At 41.5% G+C, this 18,354-nt stretch overlaps 1 protein-coding gene and 1 pseudogene across 3 annotated transcripts in view; one reads left to right on the top strand and one right to left on the bottom strand.

Annotated features, from left to right (window-relative positions):
* The window catches only part of Piwil2 (piwi like RNA-mediated gene silencing 2), a 67,788-nt gene that overhangs the window by 8,409 nt on the left and 41,025 nt on the right, over window positions 1-18,354 (top strand). Inside the window, exons 1-10 of one of the 3 annotated variants that reach the window (XM_047551446.1) lie at window positions 5,870-6,107; window positions 6,221-6,460; window positions 8,464-8,551; window positions 8,697-8,835; window positions 9,306-9,512; window positions 10,167-10,277; window positions 13,600-13,717; window positions 14,359-14,483; window positions 15,657-15,737; window positions 16,048-16,161. In XM_047551446.1, the coding sequence (XP_047407402.1) occupies window positions 6,269-6,460; window positions 8,464-8,551; window positions 8,697-8,835; window positions 9,306-9,512; window positions 10,167-10,277; window positions 13,600-13,717; window positions 14,359-14,483; window positions 15,657-15,737; window positions 16,048-16,161 (1,175 nt within the window). In that variant the 5' untranslated portion in view covers window positions 5,870-6,107; window positions 6,221-6,268. Of the gene's footprint in view, window positions 1-5,869; window positions 6,461-8,463; window positions 8,552-8,696; window positions 8,836-9,305; window positions 9,513-10,166; window positions 10,278-13,599; window positions 13,718-14,358; window positions 14,484-15,656; window positions 15,738-16,047; window positions 16,162-18,354 lie in introns of those variants that run through there. The other 2 variants (XM_047551447.1, XM_047551445.1) reach the window with 2 other exon arrangements.
* LOC124982647 (cyclic AMP-dependent transcription factor ATF-4-like) lies at window positions 425-2,610 on the bottom strand (annotated as a pseudogene).

Genomic DNA, 18,354 nt, shown 5'->3' with positions numbered 1-18,354 from the left:
GGCAGGCAGTTCAAAGTAGGCCAAAGCAGAGAGATAAGGCTGAGCTGAAGTCCCACGGACAGAATTGGGAGTTCATGTTGACCTTATGATGAGTTCACCAGATGATCTGTTCATGGGTTGGCGTGTCCTGCCATTAACTAGTATTGGGGTGCTTCTCCTTTTCTGGGTTTCAGGTGAGGGTGTTAGATCTTGATGAGCTTGTGGGCCTGGTTTTTCTGATATGGGTTTGATATGCCCATGCATCCATGTACTTCTGATTTAATTTGGAAAGCTCACAGGTGGTTCTTTTTTATTATCACAAAGTTTGTGACTTATGATTGTGCTGGACAGTTTTTTTTAACTTTTGCTACAAAGTAGTTTATTACAACAGAGCTTTAGCACAAGACACACCTACATAAAGCACACAACTGTCCTGATTACCCCACTAGGGGACCTTTTTCTTCCTCCTTGCCTTGTGGACTTCTTCTAAAAAATACGGATCTCCTTGGCCGCAGGCAGCATCTGCTTTTTCTTTAGAGCTTTGTTCTTCTAACTCTTCGCATTTGCCCGTGAGGACCTCCTGCTCTGCTCTCTTCTGGTGGTCCCTAGTGGCTGCTGCTTATTTCACTCCACTTTTTCCAGCTTCTTCTCCAGTTTCTTGCCTGTACTTTGCTGCCACCATCTTCTCCCCAGGAGGGTTGTAAGGTTTGGGGTGGGCAGAACTACACGGCACAGCTGGAGGTGGCAAGTTCCCGTTAGGAGAGCCCCTGGAGGTAGAGAGGCTCTGCTGGGAAGAGCCCAGGTTGAACTCACGGCTCACACAGATGCCACCATGATTATCTGAGGGGGCGTCTTCCTCCTTTCCACACTAAGGGATCCCGGTAAGGTAAACAGCAGAGTAGAGCTTCCTAGCTCCTTCAGAGATATCCACTTCACTGCAACCTCTAAGCAAAAAGAACGCTCTGGAGTGAAGGAAGGACAGGACCGCCTGAGAAAGGGGAAGAGTTTGCAAGAAGGTGAATGGGGCAAACTGATCCACTTCTGTTCAACTTTCTGGGAGATGGCCAATGGGGTTCATTGTCTGGGGAGCATCCTTATTAGTCTCCTGGACACAAAGAGATCACATGCATCATCTAATGTGGCCAAAAGTTCAGCTGGCATGGTTTCCAGGTCACCTATTCTCAACAGGCCATCAAGGTCAAACTCCTTCAGATCCATTTCCTCCAACATCCAGTCTGTCCCAAAGAAGGTATCTTCCTTGCCCATGTCAGAGATACTGACTAACCCAGGCACAGCCAACCATTCGAAGAGCCCACCTTAGCCTTATTACTGGAGAACCCATGAGGCTGGAAGTGCTTGGCCACCACCATGTAGTCTTCTAGGAGAACTAGGCTTGCTTATTTATTTATTTATTTATTTATTTTGCCATGCTGGGGATTGAACCCAGGGCCTTGTGATTGCTGTTTTTTTAAAATTTTCTTATTTTCTTAGGAAATTAGTGTCTTTTATATTTTTTATTTGTTCTTATTACTTATACATGATAGTAGCATGTATTTTGACATATCTACATGGAGTATAACTGATCATTCTTCTGGTTGTACATGATGTAGAATTATATTGTAGAATTACATATATGTACATGGGAGAGTAATGCCCGATTCATTCTACTATCTTTTTTATTCCCATTCCTCCTCCCTTCCCTTCATTTCCTTTCCTTTAATCCAAACTACTTCTATTCTTCCCTACCCACACCCCCTTATTGTGTGTTAGCATCCGCATATCAGAGAAAACATTCAACCTTTGGTTTTTGGGATTGGCTTATTTCACTTAGCACGATATTCTCCAACTCCATCCATTTATCAGCAAATGCCATAATTTCATTCTTCTTTATGGCTGAGTAATATTCCATTGTGTATATATAACACATGTTCTTTATCCATTCATCTGTTGTGGGGTACATAAGTTGGTTCTGTAGCTTAGCTATTGTGAATTGAGCTGCTATAAACATTGATGTGGCTGAGTCACTGTAGTATGCTGTTTTAAGTCCTTTAGGTATAAACTGAGGAGTGGGATAACTGAGTCAAATGGTGGTTCCATTCCAAATTTCCTGAGGAATCTCCATACTGCTTACCATAGTGAGACCTAGACTTTCTTCAGCCCCCAAACCTGACTGGTTGAAGGGGGACATCAAATCTCCTGCCAACACCTTGCTGTTAAGGAAGTTCACCTCAATCACGTTGAGGATGTTACTTCCTCAATGAATATACTTAATTCGAAGGTGTCTTTGTGGGTTACAGTCATGCTACTGCTGGATCATGACAAGCTCTGTGGCTTAAGTTACAGCAAAAGTCCACACTGCTACAGGTACTACTGTCTAATATGCCATGGGAGGGCACGAGTCAAGGCATACTAATGGAGGGCTCTTTACCTAGGGGCAGGCAGAGCAGAAATGTGGGTGTTATTCGTTTCCATAAGTGACATCTGGTGGTTATTTTGTTTCCCAGACAAGTTACCCTCATTCTACCTTAGCACTTGTTCTCAAGATGGAGTAGCTCAGGACGAGGCACAGCCTAAAATCTGCATTTCTATACATTATGAAATGACTCAGAGTAGGGCATTACCTGCTGTCATGGCCTGCTCTCCACAGTTGATTAGCTTTTGAAAGATTCCGAACAAATGCCTGTATTTCAGACAGAACTTCGACATCCCACCACCACCCACCCTGTGCTGAAGATGGAACCTAGAGCCCTGGGCATGGTATATTTGCGCTCTCCTACTGAGCTAAACCCCTGCCCCATTGTGACCATCTTTATTTTCAATCAACACCAAGATTATATATTTTCTTTAGTGAAATAAATAGTATTCATGATGTATGAACTGGCTACAAATACTGTACAGAGGCCACCTGCTCTTGCATGAATGCTGTAGAAATCTAAGGAACCCAATCTGTATCACTTCCTTATGTTGCTCTGGTTTAGATTACAAAACAGATGTGCTCAGAAAATCATCTGAGAATTACTGTTGCCTTAGATCTAGCAGAAGACTTACTGAATTCTGCCCCTAAAATACTGTTTCATGTATGATGAATTTATCTTTCATGCAGGTGTAGGTCAGAGTTCCAAAAAGGACTGGGAGCTGGGACTTCATCAAGGTTACAGAACAGTTTATATAACTGATTTTTATTGCACTTGCTACTCAATGTTTGCATAAGTAACAATTCTTATAACAATGTAACATGGTAAGTTAGTTAAGGGATAGAGGAACTGACAATGTTATAACAGTATGTTAAACAAATAACTTGTACAGTGTAGGGCATCCTGCCAATTTCATTCCCACCTTGAAAATCTTCCTACTCCAAATAGTTTTCAGACTCTATTCTCATTCAATATGGAAAGGAGGGTCCTTGAATATATGGATTAAAACAAGGCATGAAATATTTGAGGCCTTAAGGGGTAAGGTCAACAATCCTTCTCTAGTCTTATTCCATGTAGAGCTATCTGGAGGTCTCCACAGCATCTGCCAAAGCTTCCAGAAACTTGGCCCCCACCACTTCCCAAAATCTAGGGGTTGAGATGGGGCAAAATTATTTGCCAAAATGGTTCGGAAGGGGGTAAGAAATTTTTTTGGGGTGAAAATATGCTTTCATTGCAGAATCGGACACTAATAATATTCTAGTCTGAAGATGCTCCACTCGGCTCATAGATTTATGTAATAATAATTTTTGGACATTTTTGGGGCGTCATCTCGTACTAAGTATTTTATATACATTATCTCCTTATCATTTGTACCCTTCCATACAACCCTATGGATGCCTACAAATTGAACCCGGGGCATGTGCGAGCTAGGCACTCTACCACTGAGCTACATCCCCAGTCCCAGTATTATTGTTTTTTGTTTATCACATATCCCTATGGCCTCTAATTGGGAGAAATGGGGCAAGTCAATATCAACAAGAGCATGTAAGCTAAATCTGTTCACAGGAGTTGGCCACGGAAAGGGTCTCAGGATCTCAAAAACATCTAAAAGCTCAGACTACCACGTAATTTCTAACAATCCTTTGGGAGGAAGCTCCTTGCAGAGCAAAGCTGCTCCAAATGGACTGCCTCTTTTGCAGACGAACCAATGAGATGGCTGGATATTGTGAGTGGCATGAGGTTTGGCCAATGGGCTCAGTTCAGGTTCCTGAGCTTATCAAAAAAACTGTGGGAAGCACGTGGATCCTTCCGCGTGGCGGATGGGTTTGAGTGCGATGTTCTTCAAGGTGCAGTAAGGCCGGTGAGGACTTAAGCCCAGGTGAGAGGATAGGAGTCAGGTGTGGAAGGCCAGGAGGAGCGAGCCGCAGGTGCGGGCTGAGTGGGTTTTTGCTGTAGCACGTGGTGGCGAGCTGGCCATCCCACCCACTCCCCACCGCCCAGGAGACGCAAGGTGCCCTGGGGCCCTGGGTGGGGCGGGGGCGGGAAGTCGTTATTTGAGGCCGGGTGGGTGGGAGGGAGGAGCGGAAGACCGAGAAAAGTACCAAAAGGTGTCGGGAGCAAGGGGGACCCTCACAAGCGTGGAGTGGTAGCAGATCCCCACAGGAAGCTACTGGGTTGAGGGAAAGGGCCTTTTCTCTGGGTGGAGAAAAGGTGGGATGTACCTTTAGGGGCCTGGCGGGTTAGGCCCCAGGCCTAGGGCCCCAGCTCAGAGCAGGGCTTGAAGAAGCAGGGGCTGGGGCTGGGGCTCAGTGGTAGAGCACTTCCTAGCACATGTAAGGCCCTGGGTTCGAGCCTCAGCACCACATGTAAAAATCCATCAGCAACTCAAAGGAATATTAAAATAAGAGGCAGGGAAAGTTGGTCTGGCCTGGCTTCCTTCCCGTTGAAACTTTTGGGCTAACGATGGGGGACAGGGAAGGGTGGAGAAAGAGGCTTCCAGAAATTTCTGTGATTGGTGGGTGTTATAGCACCTATCACTATGTGCCAGTTAGGCATCTGTTTGTTCTAGATTTTTAGTTGGGGTTGAAGAAATGTGGGCAAGGACTCCAGGCACACCGAAAAGGGGTTTTGGCAACTAAAGGAGAGACCCACTGTAATCTAAGAAGGGAAGCTAGCTAGCCTTCATAGAGTGAAAAAGGACAGATGCATTTTAAAAAATTCACAAGTCCTTGAACTACCTCCACCTATACTGTTGATTTAGGAGTTGTCTTTTCTTCATATGCATGGCCTGAAAATTAATACCATAGATAGAATTTCAAAAGTTAAGAAGAGGCTTACTTATTTTTTAGTTAAGCACTACATGGGGATGTAGCTCAGTAGTAGAGTCTGTGTTAAGCATGCACAAAGCCCTGGGTTATCTCCTCAGCTCTGCAAAAACAAACAAAAACTACAATAACAAAACAATTTCAGGAATTACAGACAGGTCTGGACAATAAGAGGAGCTGTTATAGAGAGGGAGTCCTGAGATTTGTAGCTTATAAAGTAGTTTTGAAGAGGCCTGGTGAACTTTATATTCTGGGGAATGTGGAGAGAGTTAAATGGAACCGTGAAATCCTGCCCGTATTGTGGGTTCAGAGTAGAAAGGCTCTGTACCCTGGACACCTCTGTTCTGGTGGATTTTGAAAGAAGCATTTTATAGAAAGGAATTGGATAAAGATTCAGAGAGGCAGGGCTGGGGTAGAATGTACATGTGAGGCACTGGGTTCGATTCTTGGCACCACATTAAAAAAACAAAAACAAAGGTATTATGTTCATCTACAACTAAAAAAAAAAATTGTTTTTAAAGATTTAGAGAGGCAACCAGAGAAATCATGGGGATGAATTTAATACAGTTGTAGACTGGGGGAAAAAATAGAAATTTGGTAAAGGAGAGGGCAAAAACCTATAGATATTTATTAGAATAATTTTATGATATGGCCGTGTTAAGTAATGTTTATAAACCAAAATCATCCCCATATGTAAAATTCACATCCTCCTACAACAGGTGATTAACTTATAGAACTGAGTTGTCTAAGGCTTTTTAAGTAGAAACTAAGTTTCAGAAGAGATCCAGCTTTTAAGGGATTATTAATGGAATGTGTTTAGAATTTTCCAGGCTCATATACAAGCTTTCCAAGTGAATATGTTATAAACACCTGGTTACGTCAACTTAAAGTAAGTGTGTGTGTGTGTGTGTGTGTGTGTGTGTGTGTTTAATGCTTTGTGAGTCTGTCTTAAAGGAAAAGGAAAACAATTGGGAATTTAATCTTTTTTTCCAATGCCAACAGGTAATTAACCAGAACAGGTTCAACATCTGCATCCTCTGCAGACTTCCAATGGATCCTATCCGACCACCATTCAGGGGCCCTGCTCCTGTTCACCCATCCCAATGTGTACGGATGCCAGGCTGTTGGCCACAAACTCCTCGGCCTTTGGACTCAGCTCTCGGTAGGGCAGGGCCTGCAGGCAGAGGCCATATGTTTGGAAAGCCAGAGGTGCCCAGCACACAGAGCCCATCAGCACAAAGGGTAAGCCATATCTAGTTGCAATGTATACAGCTTAGCTATATGAACAGAGAAGGAGTGAATTTCAGAGTTCTTAGGAACCTGGAAAGTCCATACCAAAATCAAGAGGTTGTTTGTTTTCAATAAATAGTTGCATCTTCTGGGTGTGAAATTCAAATCCTAGAGTTATAAGTCTAAAAAAAGTACCTCATAATAATCACTACATGGACTTGGGTAAGGGCCTTTGGTCAGTCCTCTAGCTTTAGTCTGTTCATCCATCCATTCATCCATCTGTCCATTCACAATTGGGAGGCTTAAAGGTACAGCTTGTTGCCAAACATGGTGATGTATACATGTAACCCCAGCTATTTGGAAAGCTGAGTCAGGAGGATTGCAAGTTTGAGGCCAGCCTGGGCAACTTAGTGAGACCCTATCTCAAAATAAAAGGGGTCATGGATGTAGCCCATTGGTAGAGTACTTGCCTATCATGGGTTCAATCCCCAGTATTGGGGAGCAGGGAAAATACACACACACACACACACACACACACATCCTGTTGCTTCTTTTTGATTGTTCAGGTTTTCATCCTGGTTGGCTCCATGGTATTGGCAACAACTCCTGAATCTGAGATAACAGTTGTTAGATTTGTTCCTTTTTAAGTTCTTTGCCCAAATCGTAAAGAAAAAGAGGATCTTCAACTATTGCTACTGCAGGGTGACTGCATGTGTGCATCCTTAATCTCTTAATTATAGAGTAATTTTAAGAACAGTATTTGTCTATGATTAATATATGTCAAAGATAAAGAGCACATACAGGAAGAACTTAATAATGCAGTTATGATAATTTTAAGTAGAATTGTCAGTGTCAGTTAATATTTCTGTTGGAAGAAAAGTGCATGACAGTAATCGTGTATGTTTATTCAGATGAATTGCTCGAGTCTGTGGGTGGCTTTTATTCACATGGCAGGACTAATTCATGTAACTGTAGTAAACTTCCAGACTGCTACAGGAAAATAATAGCAGTTTTTGTTGGATAATATTACAATTTCTAATACCCATAAGTGATCTACCCTTTCTGAAACCAGTATACTTGTTCCCTCTTACCTTGGGTAAACAAGGAGTAAACTAGAAAAATGGAAAAGGTAATTATTTTCTTTTTTATTTTGTTCTACTGTAGATTAAAATCATGGAATTACCTCCCTCCCCAGTACTGGAGGTGGAACCCAGGGGTACTTTTCCACTGAGCTCTATCCCCAACCCTCTTCTCTCTTTTTTTTTTTTTTTTTTTTTTTGCGGTACCAGGAATCGAACTCAGGGCCTTGTGCTTGCAAGGCAAGCACTCTACCAGCTGAGCTATCTCCCCAGCCCCCCTCTTCTCTTTTATTTGAGACAGGGTCTTGCTAAGTTGTCCAGGCTAGCAACTTATATGATTCTTCCACCTCAGCCTCCCAGGTAGCTGAGATTATAGGACAGTACCACAGCACCCTGCGCGATTGTGAACTTTTAACCTAACAATTTATACTTGAAACTCTAATGTGCTATAGTTATGAGTATTGAAAACATTTTTGTCTTTTTTGTCCTGGGACTGGAATCCTGGATGTGCTAGGCAGGCACTCTACCACTGAGCTACACCCACAACCTGAAAAAAAAAATTTTTTTTTTTTTTTTTTTTTTGTACTGGGGATTGAACTCAGGGGCACTTAACCACTGATCCACATCCCCAGCCCTTTTTTGTATTTTATTTAGAGACAGAGTCTCACTGAGTTGCTCAGGGCCCCACTAATTGCTGAGGCTAACTTTGAACTCATGATCCTTCTGTCTCAGCCTTCCCAGCCACTGGGATTATAGGCCTGTGCTACTGAACCCAGCCTGAAAAAACATTTTATAAATTATTTTTGTGCCTTATTCTTAAAACATTTATGGAATTTAGAGGTGATTTTTATTATTTAACCAAGGCTTCAAGAAGGTCATTGTTTCTGGGGTTTTAAACTTCATTTTAAAATAACTTCATTCATCAACTTTTCCCAGGAGTCTGTGGGTTTGGTGTCCATGTTCCGAGGCATGGGCCTTGAGACAGTGTCCCGGACCCCTCTGAAACGGGAAGTGCCTCCTTTAGGTAAGTGGAAAGCTAACTTGAGAATCTGCGGTTGTATGTATGATTACTTGGTGCTTAAATCCGTACAATTTCTCTTCAGAAAAATAACTGTACTTTGAAACATACTCAGCTCATAGTCACAGCTGGGCTTGGTTCTTCCACTCAGGCAGAGGCATTTTAGGTCGAGGCTTGTCTGCTAACATGGCACGAAAGGACAAAGAAGAACCCCGTCCCACATTTCCTGACCCTTCGGTGTTGGCTGCTGGGGATAGCAAGCTGGCAGAGGCCTCGGTTGGTTGGAATCGGTGGGTAAAGTCACTTCTCATGCAACCATTGAGTTCAGGGGGAGAGAGAAGCTGTGGGAGGGGACATGTCATCTCATGATAAGCATTGCTGAGGGGACATTTTCCAAAATCAGGGAGCTGCTGTTGATCAAGGCAGTCACTGGGAGAGGAGGAAAAGTTCTCCACTGGGTTGTCTGTAGCTTTGTTCACCTCTCAAGAAGTTGCCCTGGTTGGAGGGGTTCTTGTATCTGGTGAATCACACTGCTTTCTGTTCTGCTCTGGAAGATGGCTGTAAGAGAGAACTGACTGTCAGTGGCTGTTGGAGAGTGAGTCATGATTTCGTGTTTTTGAGAGAATGCTGAGGCTCTGCCTGGGCCCCTTTGGCTGACTCCTCCAGAAAGAGAATGTAGACTCACAGAATGATCTAGATGAAGCACAGATAGAAACACGACTAGGAAAGTTCTGATTTGCTTCCCTTTTCACCATTTCAGAGTGCTAGGAAGGGGGAGTTTGGATTCCTCATTATTACCATTGGGAAGAGCAACTGGTGGTATCGGCAGAGGAGTGGACAAGTCTCCCAGCGTGTTTAGCCTGGCCACTCGAGATCCCCCACGACTGTCACCACCCCCACCTTTGCCTCAGTCCTCATTGCGTTCTCCAGACTGCCCTCCTGTCCTGACCATGGAACACAAGGAAAAGTAAGTCCGGAGCTCTGCCTTGGCAGTAGAGGGATTTCTGAGGAGGATGTGCCTCCTGATCTCTGCCTTTGGGCTGTAACACCATTGTTGTGTTCAAATTCCTCCTTGAGTGACAGGGTGTTTTATTTTTTATTTTCATTTTTTGCCATTGGGGAGATTGACAAAGAGGTGGGACAATTCCTGATGAAGTGCGTATATGTAGTAGTACTGGAGAGCAGACTCATGGCCTGCCATTTTCCTTCCATTTCAGAGTTCTTTGTTTTGTTGAAGACAAGGAAAAAACTTAGGAGAAATATTCCAGCATGTCCTCACCTGCTGTAGAACCAATTCTTTGTTCTTGGTTAGCTGGCCTCATTTACTATGGTGCTATGGTTAGGACGGGTAGCCTGGCCCTGCCTAACTAGAGGTTGCTAAGGATTTATCTTCTCATCTTCAAAGCTTGCTTTGTACATCTTGGTTCTTGGTTTGTGTTAAGTGAAGTGTGAAAAAACATTGCTTCCTCATCCTTTTTGTTGTTGGTATGGGTTGTTTGTTTATACATGTGGGTGCTTTTTTTTTTCATGTTGCCCCAGGGTGGTCTCAAACACCTGCCTTGTCCACCTGAGTAGCTGAAACTACATGATCTGGCTGCATACTTTTTTTTTTTTTTCCCAGAGAGCTTTTTGTGAAGCAAGGATCAAAAGGAACACCTCAATCTTTGGGACTGAACCTCATCAAAATACAGTGTCATAATGAAGCAGTTTATCAATATCATGTGACTTTCAGGTATTTGTAGCATTTATTCTCTCTGTTGCTCACTTCCTTGAGGGCAGGAATGGTGTGATAACTGAATGCTGTTCTTTATAATTCTTTTCTTCGTGTTTTCATTGGTGCATTTTAATTGTACGTAATCGTGGGATTCATTGTCCCATATTCATACATGCACACGATGTGACAGTATTCTGTATAATTCTTGGTGATCCTCCCGGTGCAGTGATGCCTGTAGTCAGATCCTGGAAGGAAGTTTAAGGTTAATATTTTTGTGTTTTATGTTTTTAAACCACATTACCAATTCAGATTTTAACTCAAGAACTACAGGGTTTTGTATGAAGTTAGAATTGGGTTTAATGTGAAATGAATAAAGCTTAAGTTTAGGGCCTTCTACTTGCAAGGGTCCCTCCAATGATCTTTTGACTTATTTTGTGTGTGTAATTTTGTACTCCTTGCCTTAAATGCACTCTGACAAATGGTATAGGTGCTACATCCCACAAAACCTGGATCCTCCTCTTCCTGTGTCGTCATAGCCAACGTTTGACATCTGATTGTGACAGTCTAGAGTTAAATTGGAGGGTGAGGAAATAAAGGAAAAGAACTTTAATTATGTGTCAGTAACTTCAGGATTTATCATTCTTTTTTAAAATTAAGATTTATATTAGTTTGTGTTCTTGTAAGATCTTAGGGGAGCCATTAACTAGAGATTGTTACCAGGAATCGTGAATGTGAATGACTGCTTTGAAATACCTGTGGGGAAAATGAGAAGCCCCATTTTCAGAAAAATTGACAGTTTATGTTTATCAGGTATAATATGATGTTTTGATATATGTCCACACTGCAGAAAGATTAAATCAAGCTAATATACCTATCACTTCACCTACCTTGTTTTGTGATGAGAACATTTAAGATCTCTTGGCAATTTTGAAATATACAACACATCATTATTAACTATGGTCACAATAGTGCAGCAAATCAATAAAACTTATTCCTCTGGTTTCACTGGAGCTTTGTACCCTTTAACCAACATCTCTCCTCTCCACCTCCCCCACTGCCCTCCGCCAGCCTCTGGTAATCACCATTTCACTCTCTGAGTTCAACTTTTTAGATTCCACTTCTAAGTGAGATCATAGAGAATTTGTCTTTCTGTGCCTGGCTTATTTCACTTGGCATAATGTAGGTTCATCCGCATTGCCACAAATGATAGAATTTCCTTACTTTATAAAGGCAGTATAATGTAGTATTTGTGTGTGTGTGTGTATGATACACACCATGTTTTCTTCATTCACACACTAATAGATGTGTCTTGGCTATTGTGAATAGAGATGAAACAAATACAGGAGTGATTTGTACTGATTTTAGTTTCTTCGGATATATGTTCATAAATAGGATTGATTGCTGGATCAAACAGGAATTCTGTTTCTAGTTTTTTGAAAAACCTCCCTACTTTTTCCCAAAGTGGCTATACTAGAGAGTCAAAATTTTTGAAGGGCAGTTTCTGATTCATAGCACAAGTGGAAGAATTGGAGAGAAAAGAAACAGTTATGAAGACCAAAGGAAGGACCCATTTGAATGAGGAAGAAGGGGTTAACTTTTGACAGGAAAAAAAGTTACTGGATTTACTTTCAAGGGGGCACTTGGTTGTTTTCTAGTACCTCTGTTTGAATTACAGAGAGAAAAATCTAAAAGATTAAAAGAACCAGAGAGACCATAGGCCATGAGAAATAGCCAGTGAATCAGCACTCACTTTAAAAGCTTGTAATAGGAATGAGAAAGGAATAGTTCTGGAGGGCAGCAGAGTGTCTTCAACAGAGGTAAGAAAGTCCAGCCGGAGCAGGGAAGGATCCAGGAAAGGGAGCAAGCAGGAGCAAGCAGGCCCGCTGGGAAAAGAAGGGGAGACCAGTGTTAAAGAGAGGGGAGAAGGCGTTCTCTGAGAAAGCTTGACAAACCTTAAGGAAGCAGAAAGGGTCATGTGAGTTCCTATAGGTCTCAGGGCACTCGGTGTTGAATGGGCCATGGAGAAGGCATGGAGCGAAGTGTTTGCAATTGTAGATCTGGACCCATGAAGCTGCAGTATGAAGGTGATTCTAGGTCAGTGAGAGAATACTGAGTAGACACAGTGGACTGGGCATCCTGCAGCTTCCTCATAGTACATGAAGGGAGTCTAGGGAGACAAACTTAAATACTGTGTTCAGAGGGTGGCTGTGTGTATACAGGTGGATCATCCAGAGTTTGAAGTGCTCCAAACAAAATCTGAAACCTTTTGACCATTGACAGGGCATCAGTGGAAAATCCCACACCATGAAACTTCATTTCATGCCCAAAGTTATTTAAAATACTATATAAAATGACTTTCATGTTTTGTATGTGGCATATATCAAACATAAATAAATTTTGTGTTTAGACTTGGATGCCATCCCCAAGAGATTTCGTTATGTATATGCAGATATTCCCCAATCCAAAACATTTTGGTCCCAGACCTTTCAGATAAAGGTATATTCATCCCATATATAAAATTTTTTTCAAAGAAATGTGATGTTAGCATGGGAGTGTTTAATTTTAGGGACGATTATGTTGGATTACCACTTGATTTTTTTTTTAAGTCTTTCTTCATGTACTTGAACATCCTTGACCCTTTTTGACCTTGTGTTTGTTCAAACTTTGCAGTTGTAGAGTGAGGTTGTATATTACTGTGATATAATGGGACAGTCGTACAAAGTAGCTGCTGATACTTTTCAGAGTTGTAATATTTGTGACAATGAATTAATAAAATGATGAAATAGCCCTAAGTGAAAAATGACTAGAGTAAAATCCTGTTTTTTAAAACACCTTAAAAATGTATCTCTGAAGACTCTAGAGCAGGAATTAGTAAACCACAGTTGGTCCAAAGGTTAAACCTGGCCCACAGCCTGTTTTTGTAATGAAGTTCTGTTGGCACATAGCTACACATTAGTTTACTGTAGAGTTGCAAGACATATGGCCCACAAAGCCAAAAATATTTCTAGTCTGGTCCCTCATAAAAAAAGGTTTTTGATCCCCTGATCTAAAGTCCCCTGGTTATATACACTGACATGTTAGGACATATGTCCTTGGGAGTTGGAATAATGGATTGTTTTTATTTTCTTTACCTATATTTTCCAGTGTTTCTGTGATGAGCAGGTGTTCCTGAGTCCATTGTAGTTTTAGACATCTGTGTATTTTTTAACATGACCACTAGGTGGAGCAATTACAAACACTGCTTCTCTAACATCCCTTTCATCCTTTACCTATTGCTCAGCTGTAGTAAATATTGTTATATGAGCCAAATTGAAGTGAAATTCTCTTTATTATTTTACAGCCCCAACGTGGAGTGTAAAAGCATGAGGTTTGGCATGTTGAAGGACCATCAAGCTGTCACTGGAAATGTCACTGCTTTTGATGGATCTATTCTCTATCTGCCTATTAAGCTTCAGCAAGTGAGACCAAAGGGGACATGTACTTTGGGGGGAACCTAAGAGTGCTCTGGTGTTTTGGGTGGTGGGAAACTGTAGATTCCTTTTTTTTTGGCACTGAGGATTGAACTCAGGGGCACTCAACCACTGAGTCACATCCCCAGCCCTATTTTTGTATTTTATTTAGAGACAGGTCTCATGGAGTTGCTTAGCACCTCACCGTTACTGAGGCCGGCTTTGAACTCATGATCCTCCTGTTTCAGCCTCCTGAGCCGCTGGAATTACAGGCGTGTGCCATCGTGCCCAGCTACTTCTTGAATGTTTGAGTTGAACCTTCTTATTTTTAGAGGGAAGGCAGGTGTCTGCAGAACAAAGCAGAAATTCTTCTGTCTGAGTTCTGTAAGAAGTATCTTCTCACATAAGAGACCTTTGATCTCAGTGATAAAGAATGACTTAAAATTTCAACTTCAAACTTCATTGGGTTTATATTACCAAATAATTTCTTAAATCCTAGTTATCATGCTTATGATTTTGCTATTGTGGGCCTCAAAGTGAGGGGTAAGTAGAAAACACATTTTGAGAAATTTTGGTGTCCTCTAGAAAACAGTTGGATTAAGTTAGGCCTTGGTCATTTCTTTTTACTTGTGTATATATTTATTTGTTAGATTCTTGAGTTAAAAAGTCAAAGGAAAACTGATGATGCCGAAATCAGCATTAAGATTCAGTTGACAAAGATCCTGGAGCCCTGTTCTGATCTGTGCATTCCCTTCTACAATATTGTTTTCCGGCGGTGAGAAAATAACTGCAGTCTTACTTTGCTTTAATTTTAATCTTGTATCTGCTTTAATGCTTTTCAAGAAGCTTATGGCATTATGGACAATACATATGTCTATAGATGGTTTTAGTAAGTGATTCAGTTATTAAACATTTAATAAATACATTTATTTATAATAATCTACAAAAGGATTATTAAACATTCAATAAGTAAATGGATTATCTTTTTTAAAAAATTGTTTTAGATAGTTGTAGATGGACACAGTATCTTCATTTATTTTTATGTGGTGCTGAGGATCAAACCCAGTGCCTCACACATGCTAGGCAAGTGCTCTACCACTGAGCCACAACCTCAGCCTGTAAATGAATTATCTTTATGCTAACTTAAAAATTATCTCACAAGCGATAGGCCAACTTTGGGTAAATTAAATTGGGTCTGGGGATAGCTGGATGGGGGATGGATACCTTTGGATTAGTTTAAGAACTTTCAAAGCAGATTGTGTATTTAATCCGGTTGTTAGTGAGGGGTTACTCAAGGAGGAAAAGTGCAAAAATATTGGGAGAATTTTTCTAGTTCTTGAATTTCAGGATTACAGATAGCTCATAATTGTTTAATATCTTTTGAGACTCCCTAATTTTCTTACAGCTCTTATTCCCAAATCGCCTGTTATTTAATGAAACAAAGCTTAAACAGACCTAATTCTGTTTGCCATACTTGTTATTCACACACTTGGAAACTGGCTTTTATATTCTCTTTAGCTAATGGTGACAAGTAATGTGAATTGAGCCTGGGGGATATCTCAGTGTTTGGCTAGCTAGTAAGTAAGAAAGGCTGCAGTCACTTGTACATACTCCAAGACAAATGCTTTGATAATCTTTATTTTTCTTTTATCAAGACTGATCTTGACATAAAATCTGTATTGTACAAAGAACAAAAACATTTCTGACCCTTTAGATTTCAAAAAGAAACCACAACTAAGAGTAATGGAGCTTCTTTTCATCATTCTTCCTTTAGGAAGCCCATTCTAGGACTGGGGATGTAGCTCAGGGTAGAGTACTTGCTTAGCGTGAGTAAGGCCCTGGGTTGCACTCCTCCTACTGCACAAAAGAAAGAGGTGGTGGGGGAGAGAGGGAGAGGGGAAGGAGAGAGGAGGGAGAGAAGAAAACTCACTCCTGCTTTTTATTTCAGAGTAATGAAACTTTTAGATATGAAGCTCGTGGGGAGAAACTTCTATGACCCTACAAGTGCTATGGTACTGCAGCAGCACAGGTTGGTAACTTTTCCCCTCATTTTTTACTTTTGTATGTACTGGAAAGGAAATTTTCATTATGGCTATCATACTAAGGACAAAAAAATTCAACAGTTTTATGGTAGTGAATGCAATCAGTTAAACTTTTTCCTTTTTTCAGCTTGGATTTTTAGTAAACTTTCAGTAGTGTTGATTTAATTTAGTTTGTTTCCTGGGGCTTCCTCATTGTTATCAGGATAATGAGTCAGTTCAAAATATTATTTCACATGGGGGCATGGAAATGGCTGTTTTCCTTTGGAACTCCAGGGTAAAGGCCACCTCTCTCTCCAGATTGCAGATCTGGCCTGGCTACGCAGCTAGCATCCGCAGGACAGATGGAGGTCTCTTCCTGCTAGCTGATGTCTCCCATAAGGTCATTCGAAATGATTCTGTGCTGGATGTCATGTGAGTGAGTGGTGGGATTTTCCTTTAACGTACTGATGGTTTTCTGACAGGTTCAGTAATAGCTGGTCATAATATAGAAACTGTTCTGTTGGATTTTCAGTTGTAGAATGGATTAAGAGAACTGAGTGGGTGTGCTCTTGTCCCTAAGTCCTACCAAGATGGACATCTGAACAGACATCTACTGTGCTTTGAGGAATCATATTTCTTGGGTGGTCTAAATCAAATTAGATCTAGCTTTAAGCCCCTATTTCCGAGATTATCAGAAGTCCTGTGTCAGGCATCACCCCATTATATCATAGACTGTGGGGTGTGTGTGGTCATGGTTCTTAGTGCGACTGCAATGTCCAGGCACTCAGCCCCAGAGCATGCCTGTAATTGTTGGGACCCCTGCAACTGGTATGGCCACCTTTGTCCCCTGAGCCTTTGTGTTCTTATGGATCCCTGGAAATCAAAAAAGGCCAGGTTTTTCTGAAGGTCAGAAGGGCTGGGTTATTAGAAATATGGCAGCTTTTCCTTTCATGGAAACCATACCTGTGCATGGTTTGCGTACCACAGTGAGCCAAGTTCTCAGTAATTCATTTAATGGCCCATCCTCACAGATCTCAGTACCATCTTAGAATGCCTAGTAAATCCTGATGGGCTACAGTTTGACTGGTTGCTCTCTAGCTGGCTGGGTCACCCCTATCTTGGAACTCCCTCTTCTTCCCCTCAGATCCCATGCCTACTGCTTCCGTGGTTGTCCCTTGCCTTCAGTATTTTCCTGAAGAAGAGGTCATAGAAGGAAAGGATTTTGATCTTACATGTGTGTAAATGTCATTAGTGTACCTTAGGTAGATCCAGTGTAAAGTTCTAGGTTGGCGGTGCTTTTCCCTCAGAATTGTTTTTACTTTAAGATTTGTTGTTGAGGGGCTGGGTCTGTAGCTCAGTGGTAGAGCGCTTGCCTCGCAGGTGTGAAGCACTGGGTTCGATCCTCAGCACCACATAAAATTAAATAAAGATATTGCTTGCCCATACAACTAAAAATATATTTTAAAAAAAGATTTTCTGTTGAAAGATCCAGAGTCATGTTGATTTCTGATTCCAGAGTCTTTGTATGTCTCCTTCACTCCTCCTGGCCCTTGGGAAGCACCTGAAGTTTTCCTTACCTCCATCTCCTGAAGGGTTGTTTGCATTCCGATATTCCTTTCTGCACATTTTAGGATTGTATCTGGGATGAGTTTGTCTGAAGGAACCCCTTGTTGAATTCTTTTAATGTGGAATATGCTGGTGACAAATTTCCTTCAAATTTTATCTGAAAATGTTCTTTATTTTGTCTTTAAGTTAAAATTTTGGATTTGGCAGATATTTTCTTTCAACACTTTGAAGATATTCTGTTACATTGTTTCTATTGACAAATCAACTGCCAGTGTCCCTGCTGTCTTTTAAATTGCTTATTATCATCATTGGTTTTCAGATGTTTTACTGTAACATATCTAATTGTGATTTCTGTTAAAGAAAAAACTCATGATACTTGTTGAAGAATGTCAAAGCAGTCAGACATGGTGGTACTCGCCTGTAGTACCAGCAACTGAGGCAGGAGGAGCACAAGTACTCAAGTTTTAAGATGAGCCCCAGCAACTTGGTGAGACCCTGTCTCAAAAATTTTAAAAAGTCATGAGGTGGGTGAGCTTTAGATGTAACTCAGTGTAGAGTGCCCCTGGGTTCCAATCCTAGGACCCCCCCAAAAAAGTGTTGAGGTAGATTTCGTGCAGGGTCTTTGCTGCAGAAGGGTTTTTTAGTAGAGGAGAAAGATCAGATTCAATTCCAAATACAACAAGGGATTTATAGCCAAGGAGCAGTGTGGGTGTCAGTAGATGGAAGCATCAGGGGTTGGGGAGATTCTGGCTCAATAAACCTAACAGGATTCTTGCTGCAGTATGGCCCTGGGGGATCCGGTATCACAGTGATCAGATATGAAGGGTGGGGATTCTAGCTAAACCAATGTAGTGGGATTCTTACTAAAACAACACGGTGCTGAACAATGCAGTAATGAAAATGGAAGCCCAAAAGTTAGAGCCTGGTTGCATAGAGAATTCAGAAGAGCTTGAGGTAGAGTTTGGTAAAAGAGAGAATCTTTGTCGTTTCCCAGTGTTTGTGCTGCCTGACCCTGGCCTCTTCCCTTGAGATAGCACTATACTTATTGACGTGGCTCTA

The sequence above is a fragment of the Sciurus carolinensis genome, chromosome 4 (assembly GCF_902686445.1).
Source record: "Sciurus carolinensis chromosome 4, mSciCar1.2, whole genome shotgun sequence".
NCBI lineage: Eukaryota > Metazoa > Chordata > Mammalia > Rodentia > Sciuridae > Sciurus > Sciurus carolinensis.
The sequence above is the reverse complement of the archived record's forward strand: the minus strand, read 5'-3'. Positions and strand labels throughout refer to the sequence as shown.